This window comes from Bombus affinis, chromosome 11, assembly GCF_024516045.1.
Source record: "Bombus affinis isolate iyBomAffi1 chromosome 11, iyBomAffi1.2, whole genome shotgun sequence".
In the NCBI taxonomy this organism is placed as follows: Eukaryota; Metazoa; Arthropoda; class Insecta; order Hymenoptera; family Apidae; genus Bombus; species Bombus affinis.
Window position 1 is genome coordinate 1,937,351 of NC_066354.1, and position 14,957 is coordinate 1,952,307.

The 14,957-nt window shown below is 36.2% G+C and overlaps 2 protein-coding genes across 10 annotated transcripts in view; one reads left to right on the forward strand and one right to left on the reverse strand.

The window, feature by feature from the left end:
- The window catches only part of LOC126922196 (papilin), a 161,169-nt gene extending 157,204 nt beyond the window's left edge, over positions 1 to 3,965 (reverse strand). For 7 of the 9 annotated variants that reach the window (XM_050734559.1, XM_050734558.1, XM_050734557.1 and 4 more), the window contains exon 1: positions 844 to 1,088. In XM_050734559.1, coding sequence (XP_050590516.1) covers positions 844 to 866 — 23 coding nt within the window. In that variant the 5' untranslated portion in view covers positions 867 to 1,088. Of the gene's footprint in view, positions 1 to 843; positions 1,090 to 3,753 lie in introns of those variants that run through there. The other 2 variants (XM_050734554.1, XM_050734555.1) reach the window with 2 other exon arrangements.
- A 5,862-nt stretch (positions 3,966 to 9,827) lies between these two features.
- Positions 9,828 to 14,931, forward strand: LOC126922199 (radial spoke head protein 6 homolog A). The gene is made up of 11 exons (XM_050734563.1): positions 9,828 to 10,015; positions 11,003 to 11,192; positions 11,324 to 11,532; positions 11,702 to 11,789; positions 11,971 to 12,222; positions 12,675 to 12,797; positions 12,903 to 13,056; positions 13,235 to 13,383; positions 13,693 to 13,919; positions 14,167 to 14,357; positions 14,444 to 14,931. The coding sequence occupies exons 1-11, from the start codon at positions 9,897 to 9,899 to the stop codon at positions 14,500 to 14,502; spliced, it is 1,761 nt and encodes a 586-aa protein (XP_050590520.1). The 5' UTR covers positions 9,828 to 9,896; the 3' UTR covers positions 14,503 to 14,931.
- The last annotated feature ends 26 nt before the right edge of the window (positions 14,932 to 14,957 follow it).

Sequence of the window (14,957 nt, forward strand, 5' to 3'; positions counted from 1 at the left end):
ATTCCGCACAGACAAATATGCATTGATGCATTATCTTCTTACTTGATGGACCATAACATTACTTACGAAAGCAGAAGCAACTCCACTCGAAGGGAACGCGAAGTGAAGGTCGAAAAACCTGCGAAAAAAGTGGACAAATGCGACGCGCGGCCTCGTAATTATGTCACAATTGTACGCGGCGCGCGTATGTGGCGTAACACTCGGATAAGCGGAGTAATGAGACCGATAAAAATGTATAGTCCTTCTATTTTCAAAGTTTTTACGAGTTTCGTCGCTAATACAATAGATCGTCGAATAATTGCCTGATGAGAGGATCTAGGTCTCGAAGTTATCTCCAAATTCAAAATCGAAATATAAAGTTAATTCACTTACTCACTTACTTCAAAAATGATAATTCATCTGAACCACACTATATGATCTTAATTAATATTCGACCAGTATAAACTCTAATGTGTCCTAATTATGAATATTCCATGAAATATTCCAAGGCAAAACAAAGAATATCAATACAATAATATTTACCCACCAACTACGCGCATCTGGTGGACATCATTTTTTATATAATAATATTTGATCATTGTAAACTCTAATCTGTCTTACGTCCTAACAATAAATTTCAAAGTCCTCCGTTTATACTCCAAGGAGAAACGAGGAAATTAAATATAACAATATTTATCCACCAACTATATGCACCTGATGGCCGTCATTTCCAACGATAATAATTAATATCCGATCATTAGAAACTCTAGTGTATCCTAACTATGGATAGTAAATTTCAAAGTTCTTCATTTATACTCCAAGGAAAAATGAAGAAAATAAATATAATAATATTTGACCACTAACCACGTGCTCCTGATGGCCGTCATTCCCGCTGAAGATCGGCCGGACCCACGGCTTGGATACCGGAAAACCCCTCTCGACACTGGTATGAGAGCCGAAGGAACGACAACGCGCACCACCTCCGCGGACGGGAGTCGGCCACTGACTGAACGTGACTCTGATTCTCTGGAACCGGGAGGAGGCTGCGTCGACCGGTCAGGGACCACGAGCCTGCGGCCTTCTGACACTCAAGTCACCGTCAATTTCTCCCCCTTCGTTCTTTCTCTCGTTCCCTCACTCCTCTTTCTTTTTCTCTTTCGCCGAGCTGTTGCGTTTCGTTTACACTTTTCTTTTTTCCTCGATAAACAGACGATCCCTTTTACGCTGATCAATGGAATTTGATTCTTTAGAAAACCATCTGCGTGCTTGGTTACTTTCTTGCATGCTTTCTATTTGTCTCTGGTATCGGGATTCAAAGGTGTAATTCGAAGCAATGGTAGTTTCATTGGTGAAGTTTGGGATCGGCATCTTTTTAGAGATTACGGCGCAATAGATGATCCCAGACGTAATTGAATATACTTTGCACCGGTGTTTCTGTTTGAGGATTTTGTTAGTCCGTTTTTGCTAATCGTTCGCTAAATATGCTCACGAAATGGAGGAGATACGAGAGGTTCTAACAGATGATTCGAACGCCATTTCATTTGCACGTTGCACTTTGGAAAGTTTCTGTTTCGTATAGATGAAAATTTTACCATTTTTAAATATGCTAATAAGCCAGTCATGGTGTTTAAATCAATCGAAGGGCTCAACGAAAAAGCGTGCAAGCGTATCTTTTCGTTTTTCTCCTAAAAGCATGTTAAGTACAAAACGGTATACAATACATAGGTAACATTTATAATAATGTATAGGATTTATTCAGAAGTTTTCAAACATTTATGAATACGTATAACGATATGTTTTATATATAACGATATCAACTTTATTTATAATTTTTTCAAATTAAAGATTTTATCGCTTGTACAACATTTGCTTTTGACCTTTGCAATATTAATAGAAAATTTCGATGAACATTAGTCTATTTAGTTAATATATTTCATGCAATTTCTAAGAACCTAGTCCCAACCCACTAGCACGTTCTTCATACGAAACACCATTAATATTCATTCCTCATAGCAAACTATTAGACTGACCGCGACTGTAAGATGCATGATTCACTTCAAAATTCGCATACTACGTCGATAGCTATCAACAATACTAATGGTCTATGTTTATATAACATTTTTTGTTTGGTTACATTTATAAAATATACTCATAAAATATAGCTATTACACTTTTGGACACTTTATATATACCATAAATTTTCGATATTTTACGTCAATACTTCCAAATCGTAAAACAAGAATATCATCAATTTCTATACTGAAAATTCTCGATAATAACTAGTAATACCATTGATATCTCTCTATTTTTCCCACGTATGTGTTAAATATGACAAGTTGTAGAAAAATGAAGCAACACGGTTGTGACCCAGTGTGGAATAGTTCAAGGGCAAGTGGACAGGAAGAGCAATGGGTTCTGGAAATTCATTCAGCCGCTCATTCACTTTACTCGCGGACGTCTTAATGAAAAGTGAACCGGCGATTTACGAGCGATCGTTCGATGCGAGTGTAGAAACGGCCGATGAATAATGGAACGCGTGCTTGTTGGATAGCCCCCTTAATAGTAACCAGCGACACGATTCCATCATGATGGGATACTCGAGCGACAGAAGAACAGAGATAGGCAAAGTCGATGACGAGGAGTAGCGAGACAGTTAATTAAATTTAACGGGGAGGTTACCACGTCACCAATGATCGTTTCTATGTAGGTATCATGGACCAGCTTTTCGCGATTCTAGCTGGATTCTATTCTCGATCGTCGAACGAGAGAAGCGTATGGCGTGTCTCACGCTTGAAAGAAGCTCGAAACGACAAGAAAGTTTTAACGACAAGATTTAATAGCTATGGGACAGGCGGTAAATCGTTTTAACAACCTATGTGCACAGAACCAATTGTTCTTCCGTCGTTCCTTTCCCAGTTTCTGCCCTGTTTTCTTTTTCCAACCCGGTTATTTCCAGTTTTCCTTGACGCCCGAGATATCCTACTACCGTGAACAATTCGATTTTGATGCTTGAGAAACAACTACCTTAATCGCGCTGCATTTTATTCCCTCATCATGAGATTTATCTGGTATTTGAAAAGAAATCATGGATCTTTCGTAATGATTTTTCGATTTTTAATAATTCCGGAAATGTCTTTAACTCGTTGAGAAAACTAACCTTACGTTAATCCATTTTTTTTTTTTTTTTTTTTTTTAAGTCAATTTATAATATCGAATCCTATTCCCTCAGACTGTTCTCATGGTTATGAAAGACAATTACAAGGATTTCTTTTTCGATGCTGGTTTTTGTTTCGAATCTAAATATTTAGGTCCTACGATTTTATGAAATTTGTACAAATTAATGTATTTATAACATTATAATAATCTATTTTTTCAAACCTGTATGGTATACTCCTGTAAACTACCTATTATTCTAATATATTTTTCAATGTGAATTACCATATCCACGTTTTCCAATAATCTTATATATGTGTAGTTTTTTGTCGCGCTCAATACATAATACCTTAACCATAACATTTACTGGAGACACTAGCGAACGAAACGTCGGATGTAAAACCCTTCTTCACTAAAATAATCCCAAAATTATCAAATCGTTCAAATAAAAGTTTCCACTGTAACACAAATACATACACTCTCTCACCACCGATCGATCAATCATGCAAAACACGAAGCAAGATACAAGCCCCTTGACCATCGAACGTTCCGTTCGCCAGAATCTCGAGACGAATATTCACGGAAGAGAAAAACGACGTAAGTCGATCCATTAGGACTAACCGTGTGCTTCGACGGCGCATCGTGGCGGATGACAGTTCCCCGTCCAGCGGGAATCCTTTGACAAGAAGCCTCCTCCTCTCTTATCCGGTTAATTCACGTTAAGACCGGCACCAAGTGAAATCCTTGCGAAAGGACGCGCGCGTGGAACTCACGAGAGAAAACTGACCGAAAGAAGCGCGGTACACGAACAGAGTACCGACCCCCGATACCGAGCTGCTCTCTCGGTTCGAGTCGAGAAGGAAAGAGGAAGAGCAGAACGTACGAAGAGAAAGAGAGAAAGAGTTACGAGAGACGCATGGAGAGAGGAAGGCAGATAGAAGGTTGGCTGCAGAAATGGTCGTAGAAGGGGCGGGAGGGACGAGAAACAGCGACAGGGTGGAGGACCAAAAGAGAAGAAGAGAATAGTTGGAGGGTGGGAGAGAGGACCTGGTGGGGACTTCTTACTCATTCATACTCAAACGCCCCCGCAAAATTGCAAGTACCGTAAAGACGGTGCTTCTTCTCCACGCTCGAACTGCCAGCTATACGCTGCTTGATTAACGAATTCGATGCACTCGGTTTGATCTTGCTCGAAAAATTGGATGGCGGAACTTTCGGACGAATGCGGTGATTCATGAATAGAAGATTTTTGTTCGGGTTTCTTGGATGTTTTTCTATGAATTCAATTTTGATCCGGTTTGAAAATGAAAGCCTTGATAAGTAAGGGTGACCGATGTTTGAGAGATTTTTGTTTGTGGTGTGTTCGGGTACGATTTTAATTTCTGGTTAGAACACTTCTGGAGATTTATGAGTATTCTGTATGAATGAGTACATGAATGAACTGATCGATATAAATGCAACCGAGTTACACATCGTGTTATAATAACATTGTAATAAAGAGGTTAAATAAACGATATAAAGTTTAGCGATAAGATAGAGCGATTTGTCTTTAGATCGTGCTATCAGTTGCGTTATAGATTAAAAATAAAAATTAAATGAAAATATCGAATAATGAACATAAATAATGTACTGTTCTAGAATTACGTATATTTCAATCTTTGTGTATCCTATTTAATATTTATTTGTTTTGGAAAATCAATAACATAGTGACGTAAAATATTCGATTGTCGCTCTAGGATTTTAATCTTCAATTAATCAAATTACAAACGTTGTCATGAGACTGACATAATCTGACAACCAGAGAAGATGAATCAACTCTTGGATAATATAATTTTTTTTGTATAAGTGACATATTTGATACCATAATTACATCTGAAAGAAATAAAATGGATTTATCTAAAATTTATAATTATCGAAATTTCTCGTTAAAATGTGATCTGGATAGAATAAAATTTTACCTGACTCAATATAGATGCAATCAGAAAGTGATCCTAAATTTTTCACCTGTACGTTATACTAACGATATAATGCAATATTACTCTTACCCCAATCGCCATCCTACAGGCCTCCTGTATATTTTCCGTGGTAACGGGAAACGAGGTCACCCTTAAACCGCAAATAGTTCACGCAAAGTAATCAAACAAGTTGTTACGATGTTGCAAAAAAAGCAAAACGTTTGCGTAACGTAATTAGAAACGTGCCTCTTGTCGGTGCTATCGGGCGTGAATCTCATTTCGACTCGGACGCGACGTCGCGCGAAATTCGACGGACGCGATTAGCGGACGAACGTTAACGTCCGTTTGTTAATTAATGCGCGTGGTATGGTCGCACGAACAATACGCCCGTCGAACCCGCCAATTCAATTTCGACAAGCCGGATTAACGCGTCAGGATGAATCGGCGCCGGCGCTCGATCACGGCGTCAACACGTGCCTTTTATTAATCACCCTCCGATTTTGTTAATTATCCCCTATTACCGGATCGCCGCGATCGAAATAATCGGAGCAACATCGATCACACCTACGCCACTCTGCGTGGGCTTAAGACGAAATGGGTCCGCGATTGATATCAATTTTTTTTTATTTATGACATAAATTTATCATTAATTCCTCTTTGAAAATTACAAGGAAATTTATTGATATTTTATTCTAGTTTACCACGTGTGTAGCCAAGATCAGAAAACAAACCGCTTTTCAATTTCAAAGCACATTATTTCTGCTGTGTATATCTGATTGTGTATCAGGTTCAAGGATATACATGTCCTGTAAGCTTAAACGTGTATAAGTTTTATGCTAATGATATCGATATGGACGAGAGTGATTGAAACGCGAAGTTTAGATTACAGCGCTAATATAATGAGTGAAATTATGTATTTATTTTTAGTGATAATATTTGTGAATGATTAACATTTATCGACATTTACCCATATCTCGGTGTCGATATTTGTAATCATTGATACAGTTTAATCGTTACTGCGAAAGATTTATATTTCGAAACTGTGAAAGAAGGCATGGAGTTATGCGAATGTTGTTGACAATTATATGATAATATTTGCCGTTAGTTATCGACATTAATGAAATTGATTTGGTGTGTATTTTACTTTTTGTATTATTATATTTCTATCGATATTCTACTTTTTAATTTTGTTTTGTTCTGTACTGTGAATACGTATTATACACGCGTGATATTAAATATATTGTAAATATTGTTACAGATTAGTACTTATTTAAATATTATGCATTTTTACAATCGCATTCTGTACCTCCTGTTTCATTTAAGAGATTAATTCTAACATAAAAAACAGAAGAAATATAAACTTGAAAAGCAAGTCTCGTTACTTCTCGAAAGCTATCGCCGCTTATCAATATTTGCCGACAATGATTGACTTTGTTTAATGTCTGTCGACGATTTCAAGATGAATTTAATCTAATATAATTTAAAGTTCCAACATTAAAACACAAAAACATATAAAACATCAATGATACTTTATACATGGAAACACTGATAATTTCCAATAAGAATATGTAATAAAGAAAATACAATAGAAACCTAATTATTTTTTCTACAAGTCCATTCTCCGAACATTCGTTAGCTTTGCACATCCATCGAATGATGCTATCCGATCACTGATCGAAGATCGATAACGTTTACATTTCCGCCGTTGTAAACGCGAATCTCTTTGCCAGACGCCACCTGTTATACCATTCGCGAAATTACGAGGTTGAGATTATTAGCGATTGAGCCATCGAAAATTCGCTATGTGCCGCGGTTTGACCCCTCCCTAAACGAACCCTCATTGACGAATTGACCCCGATGACAAATCGCGTCGCACGTGTGACTAACTGATAGCGGCGCGAGTTTCTGTAATCCCCGCAATCCTAAAGCCACTGGTGGCCGATTAGCGAACGCGATTGCGTTCAGTTAATTAGTGCGTACAGATTGTCAGCCTGCAGTCAGGATTTCCTCTCTCTATTCCAAATCTCCTGGTTCTATTGATTTTCCTGCAACTCTACATATTCGTATTTTTATCAACGACAATGGAAACGAAAAGTAAGATTAACAGTTTCGGCTTCAAATTTCTTATTTTGTAGTCGTGATTTTTGAAGGAACTGCAAATTTTTTTGAAAAGCTATTTTCAGTTACTGTTTGTATAGAAAATTTGATCATGGAAATATTCAAGCAAAGTAATTATCTAGTCCAATGTGATAAAAATCGTATTATAATGGTTTGTCGCCATACGTAAACATTCCATATTATGCTTTTAAATATATTATTTGTTATATTGCTTCAGTTTAATTACTTTTCCAATAGTAGTCCACAGTTGAATACATATTAAAATAAAATTGTATTTTGATAAATCGAATTTAGATGTGTTCCCTATTGAAAACACGTTTTAGTTAGTTCTGCGGGTCATTCTATTATAGGAAGGAATCGCAACTTGAAGAAGATTGAGAAATATAGACGAATTTAACCTGACTTCGAAAAAAAAAGATCGGTCGAAAGTATTGTCAAAATTAGACGACGATGATGGGAAATTTGTTAATAATGTATGGTTATAACTTTATTCGCATTAGTTATTCATAGTGAAATTATGTATTTTGAAGAAACAAAAACATTTACAGTAGAGCAGAATTATTTTTTCAATAAATAATCTTTTTATGCAACATGAAACTGTAAATACACAGACTCTTACACTCTTTGATGGAAAATATGTAGAACAAGAAACATATATTTAATCGGTTTTAAATACGAATTAAATACGAATTTTAAATTCTATTCAATTTATTAAACATATTGCCAGTGATCTTTTTAAAAAATTTCTTGGAAACAGGGTAATGCGTCAAACGTTGCGTCACATTTCATAAATAACATTTGGCAGGCGAAAAGTTACAAGACCAATTGCGTTTCGTGTATGTAACGTAATCATGTTTAAAAATCAAGGTGCTTGGTAAACTATTAACACTATCATACGTTGGATGATCATTTCTCTGCGGCATATCTTCTCCGTTGTGGTTCGAGGAGCGCGTGTTTAGAAACGGCTTGTCGTACGGTATAAATTGTATATACACATCGTAAGAGAAATTGGTCATGTTCAAATAAATAAACATCCGTCTGAAAATGGGAGCGCTAAACAAACGATGATCTTGATCGTAAAATTCGCGGGGGCGGTGGCAGCATCGCTATTTATTTAAATAGTGGATATTTTTGTAAAAGTTCTCTCCGCGCTACAATTCTCAACTTGCTTGTAATTTCAATTTCTTTTTCTTTCTACTCCGCAGACTAATTTTCCTAACCCTTCCACGAAATTGTATTACTTTTGTTATTTCCACTTCAGCAATGTTATATAATTCTACAATTCGTTGTACGTGAATATGGTTAATAAATTCTAAAATTTACGAACCGAATCAATTATTCGTTGCGAAGTTTATCTCTCTATTGGTGTAATCTTAGTTTCAATCCGGATCATAACGATCGGATAATTGAAATATCGGTAAATTCAAATTGTACGGTTACGTATTACCTAAAATATCACGATGATTCCTCCGTTTTCGTTATTTTTATTATTTCCAAAAGGTATCTATCCGGAGATATTCTAAATCGAGCTGTTTCGTCGGTTATCGCTCTGTTAGGTCACTTTTTCCGATGGCAGGACACGTGTCCTGTTACACAGCACTAGGGATGGGCGTCAAAGGAAGCAGCTAGTGACCTCGAGAAGCAACGTTTCTATTTAGGGCAGACGATAGACGATAAACCGTGCTCCAGGATGCAGCCTGATAGAAAGCGGCGCGTGCGATTTAATTTCATTAAGATAGATGGTCATTCATATGCGCGACATAATTCATTCTCGCGTCTCTCACTGTACTGCGCCATTAACTTGTTCATTGTTGATTGGATTTTGATTATCTCCGATGTTATATACTCAATATTAAATCATTTTCGTATAAAATTTATATCTATATAGTAAAACTTCTAATTTGTGATTTACATGAATTATTACAAAAGCTTTTGTTTTAATTTCATAACGTATATTTAATTTATTTCTCGCATTCAGATCGACATAGTATACGTAAATCATAAAAAATGCATTGCATTCTACGTCAGAAATATAAAACCATATCTTCTGCGTGGAATTTAAATCGAGTCTAGTTTAAATACATCTATTTTCCACTACTCAGCCATCAGAAATCAAATTGTTTAAATCCCAGCTTAATTTCAGGTCAAATAACTGCAGTCGTATAACCACAAGTTAACTTAACTTAAACAATAACTTAAATCTGATAACACATATTTCTAGCCAAAACGTAACTCATTTTGATACAAATGAATATGTTCACGATGAATCTCCATTGTGAATAACCTCATTATTTCCGGAAACAGGTATCAGCGAAAAATCAGCGGAGTAACATTTATCTGCAGGTTTAATTAATTTCATTCTGATTAACAACGTTTTCGGTTCGTTAATGTAATTGGGTCATTAGATAACGCTTTCGAAACTGTAGCCGCGAGTAACCTAAAGCGTCCGTGGAACGGATGAACGACACTGATTATACGCTGAAAATAAACGAAGGCGACAGAAAAAAAGAGAGAATCGCCATTGTCTGACACCACGATATACGCGTATTACAAAACGATGACATCAAACGTATAAAACGGTTACGTTTTAGTGTACGATAAAAATTAGAAACATTTCGCGTAGTTTGCATCGAAAACAAAAGTAGAATCGTACAGAAATGCGTTGGCGGAGAAAATAAATCGACGTTTAAGATGGCGTACAGCTATAACATCGAAGAAGTACCGCCCGACGATGTTCCCTGCGTGGAACATGATATACGGCGTGCTAAAAAGTTTCTTCAAAAACACAGTCCAAAGTCAGGTGATAGCTTGTGAGTTCATGAATTTGAAACGCGACTGGCTCCACCGAATTTAATCGGTGGATCGGTGAATCGTTGAACGTAGAAAATTTGAAAAAAGAAAGAGGAATTAACCTCTTGTGGGATCAATTGATTAAAGTTAAAAAAAAAATTGGGATGTGTTTCTAGATATAGAATGACTATCGAATATCGAAATTCCTGAGAAAGAAAAGTTTGAAGCGTGTTAGGAATTGTAATTGATTATATTTCAAAGTGACAGTTATGATCACGATATTCTTATTTCTCGATAGAATGTATGAAAAGATTAGTTTGATGTAAAAGGCTGACAGCGTACCAAACTTTTGAACGTATGTATATCATTGATCATTATATCATTGTATATTTGGAATTATACTCGTAAACAGAAACTAAATGTACAGACATCTCTTAGCATCCCTTATGAAGTTAGAATTTAATAATAATTACATATCAGCTTCTTAGGAATAGCAAGACGCTTCGAGGAAATCTTATCGAGGTTATCAAATCAAAAATATTATCTTTGACTACTACTCGCTTTTGAATATAATCAACTATTTTAGTGGTCGATTTATTATTAATAAGTTTGCCTTACGATCTTCTGAAAACTACTTAAGGCAACTTCAACTAGTCATTGTTACCATATCATGTTACTATAGTATATGAAAAGATTGCACACAGACAATTTTTAATTAGTAATTCCCAGTCTGCAAAAATTGCTAGTAAAGTTGGAATTTAAATTAACCTTTGTTAGACATATAATCTTCCTTTATTGAATCGATACCAAATCTGTACCACGAATGTGATTCGATATTATGATATAAAAGAAGTGTTTAATGAAATAAAGACTCGACTGTTTCATTGCTCAACTTATAATTAATTAATAGTGACGATCGAAGTCGATCTTATTATTTTTACAAATACAAAGTATTGTAATAGTAAAAATTTCCTTAGATATTATTCTCGATTCTGAACGATTCTTAGATACGATCACTTGACGGAAGTATTAGCGAAGATACTCGCCGAGAGGCCAAAGAACGCGGTGGATATTTTCGAGGAATTCAGCAGAAAAGTCAAGGAGGAGAGATTCAAGACTCAGTCCAATCATCTACGAGACGTATACGTTGCACCGGCGCAGTATGAGGATGCGAAAGAGATCATCAAACTGTTCAAGGTACGGGCAGCGGGCAATTAACGATTAAACCGGGATCTTTGATTTAACTGTCGTATAAAATAATAACGTGAATCGTGAGGAAGTTGGTCGTTATTTAGACGGATACTTTGAGCGTCTTACTGCAATTCCAGAATGTTCAGAGTATCTACGAAGACAAGAGAGAAAAACTCGAAACAGAAGAGGAAGAGGAAGAAGGGGATACAAAGAATAAAATACCCAACATGTTGGATCTTCTATTTTATTTCGAACAGACTGGCGTGGGCTTGCCACGAGTACAAATGGTGTTACTTAATTTGTCTATACGAAAACTCATGGCCGAGTCTCCTATAGAAAATGTCAGGTAAATACCGATAAATTTTATTATCGTAAAAGATATGTTCGAAAATTAATAAATTCGCGCGATAGATTTCGGATAAAAATCCTTAATAATTTATATATGGTATATTTTGGACAAAGGTACTGAATAAATTTTTAAACGATATTCTTAAATTAATAATTACACATGATAGATTTTGGGGAAAGATACTTGGGAGTCCAAAAAATTATTACGTGGTAGAAGCAGACTTGCAACCAGAGGAATTGAACAGAAGATTAGAGGTAAAGGAATGACTTGGAAATGAAACTTCCATTTTTCACAATGAAATAACTCCAAGTTCTGTCTATCTTGATATTATTTGCTTGAATCACGAAACATTGTAAGCCAACACGACAGAGTAAATTCATTTTAGAAAGAGAGAGAGAGCAAAGCACTTTCTGAATATCGTCCACGCGTCTGCAGAGAATGGCGGAGGAGGAGAAACAGAGGCGTGAAGAGGAGCGAACCAGAGCGGAAGAAATGGCTATAGCAGAGAGAGAAGTTGCTGAAAACATGGAAAGAGAAGCGACGGAGGAAACTGAGGGAGTAGCTGAAGCAACGGAAGAAAAAGAACCGGAAGGTTTGAAGCTCGTCTTTCCGCCTCTACCTACTCATTCGTGGGTACCACCAACGGAAGTACCGTCGGAGAGAATCGGAACAGGTGCAAATACCAAGGTACACTTCATAAATATCTTTAATATAGGAACAATAAAGACAGCAAAATTTTTTTACCGAAAAAAGATATAGAAATTAATTGTTACACGCGAATTAGATTGAGCTTTATTAAATTTGTGAAAATTGTAGTTCATGTGTTATTTTTTAAAAATAAAACGCTTTTCATGTATTCGTATAATTTTTACGCAAAATTACGACGTATTGTAAAAAGTTAGGAGCGCAACTTCCACAGAATTAAAACTGAAATTATCTAATATGAGTCATGGTTTCTGATTAACGATTAAACGTAACGATATCATTACGCAACATTCCATTAATCGAAGTGGAATCACATTGTACGCGTGGAAAACATCGACAGCATTCAAAGCGCAACGTTCGATCGAATTAATATGCGACGCAAAACACGGGGCGTGTTTTCCTGAGCGTGATCCCGGTGGTCGACTTTGTTCCAGGTGTATTTTGTATGCAACGAGCCCGGTTTGGACAAGTGGATCGAACTGCCACCGGTTACACCGCAGCAGATAGTAATTGCACGACAGATTGTTCGTTACTGTACGGGAAATTTGGAAACGCCGGTACGTGTTCATTTTCCACAGAAACAAAAAAATAAAATAAAAAAGAAAGAGAAAGGTGAAAAATATCAAGAATCGAAGAACCACGATTAAATTTCCGATTTATAGTTTCACACTTTCCCACCATTCCCTGGTACCGAAAAGAATTATCTCCGTGCACAAATAGCCAGGATTAGCGCGACCACCCAAGTTTCTCCGATTGGATTTTTCACTTTTGGCGCCGGAGACGAGGAAGAAGAGTTGATGGAGGAAGTGGAAGAAGGTATATAACGTTTCGTGTTTATCTAAAAGAAAATTCGAAGAAGAAAGATCAGTATTATAAATTATTCGCAACGCTCGTTGCTGTTTTATATAAGACTCGTTTTATTAATCATAAAAGAGGAATTTTTCTACTTTATATAAATATAATATTTTTCAAATGTCATTCATTGCATGTATAGGCGGAGTATTGTCAGAGAACGTACATTACGATCCTTTGCCTATTAAGGATTTAATAGACCCTTCCATGTCGAACTGGTGTCATCATGCACCGTATCTTTTGAAACAAGGCCGTGTCGTGTGGTGGAATCCAAAGGCAGCACAAGAAGAAGTTAGTCTTTCTTATAATAATAATAATAGAAACACAAGTTTGTAAAGAATAAACGAAACTTCTAAAACTATCAAATATACTTCGTTATGATCGAAACAAAAGAATCTTACCGAAAAAGTTAATAGAGAACAAAATTTTATTTTTAAAATGAATATTGCACCGATCTAATATTGGGAGCTAAAAGATTAACTTGAAAAAAAGAACAGTATTTATATAAAGTACTGCAGAATGTAATCTACTTACCTTATATCTATATAGAAAATATCTACATAGAAAATATCTATTATGGACTACTTATCATGAAATTAGGAAATTGGGGAGGAAGAGGAAGTGGGTGAAGAAGAGGAGGAGGAGACTAGAGCTGGACCCGAGGCAGAGGTTGGTCCACCACTTTTGACACCGCTATCGGAAGACGCTATCGAGGATTCGATAATACCGTGGAGAGTCTTGCAATCTTCTCACGTCCAACTTGACCAGGCAGTTGCGTTAATTAGATCAAATATTTGGCCTGGCGCATTCGCGTTCGCCTGTGGAAGGTGCGTGCATTCTAGCTCCTTCTCAATAATGATTTTCCATTAAGCAGACGTATCTTTGATATTTATGTCGCCGACGAATATAAATTCCCCTTGGGATATCGAAGAAATAGCACGGCAAGCTTGGCCACGAGGGGTACGGTTTTATCATGGGGCGAATCAACCGGGAAAAGAGAAATTATGGCGCGTTAAAGGAAAATTAATGCGCGAGAAATTACGTTAATGTTACTTTAATGATGTCTCTCCACAGGCGTTTCGCTAACGTGTACATCGGCTGGGGTCACAAATACATCACGTACAATTACAGTCCACCGTCCATGCCACCTGTGCAAGATCAGTACATAATCGGTCCCGAGATTATGGAAATCCAAGATCCCACCTTCGAACAAGAAGAAGCTTACAGAATTTCCCAGATGCCACCTCCGCCAGTTATACCGATGGGTAAAATCAATGAAATTAATAGTATAATTGGGATTGAGAAAATTTTACTTTTCTCGCGTTATGCAAAAAGGGAATTGTTCTTTCAGGAGAGGAAGAGGAAGAAGGAGTTGAAGAAGAAGAGGAAGAAGAAGAAGAGGAAGATTAAAAAGATGAGCAATCTAGATAACTACGTTACCAGTAAGGTTTGGATCTAGAAAGAAGTAGATTTACTGGTAAAACAGACGAATTCGATTGTTGGTACCCTTGTAATTGACTTATCTTGAGAGAGAGAACAAGGTTTCTTACTATTCAAATCAATCTATGTAAAAAAATAATATTCTAATGTTGAACACTTCATGTGAATATTGCACATGAAAGACTATGATACTATATATTATATATATTACAATTAAGTTTAATACTTAAAAATTAATTGAAAAGATACATGATCTTTAAAAGTTTATATCTATCAAAAAATGTTTGGAAAGTGTTTCAATATAAGTATTAAAAACTATAATTATGGCAATTTGTATATTTTAGTGGTGTACAGCATTTTTTAAGAATTAAAGTAAAAAATATTTCTTATGGATTAGTTTTCAATCGGTAAGATAGGAATTCCTT

What these genes read in the sequence shown, in the direction of transcription:
- LOC126922199 (XM_050734563.1), top strand. Translation starts at nt 9,897, where the DNA reads ATGGCGTACAGCTATAACATCGAAGAAGTACCGCCCGACGATGTTCCC. An exon ending in AATTGAACAGAAGATTAGAG is followed by an intron (nt 11,790 to 11,970) that starts GTAAAGGAATGA and finishes ACGCGTCTGCAG; the next exon opens with AGAATGGCGGAGGAGGAGAA. An exon ending in CAAAGGCAGCACAAGAAGAA is followed by an intron (nt 13,384 to 13,692) that starts GTTAGTCTTTCT and finishes TCATGAAATTAG; the next exon opens with GAAATTGGGGAGGAAGAGGA.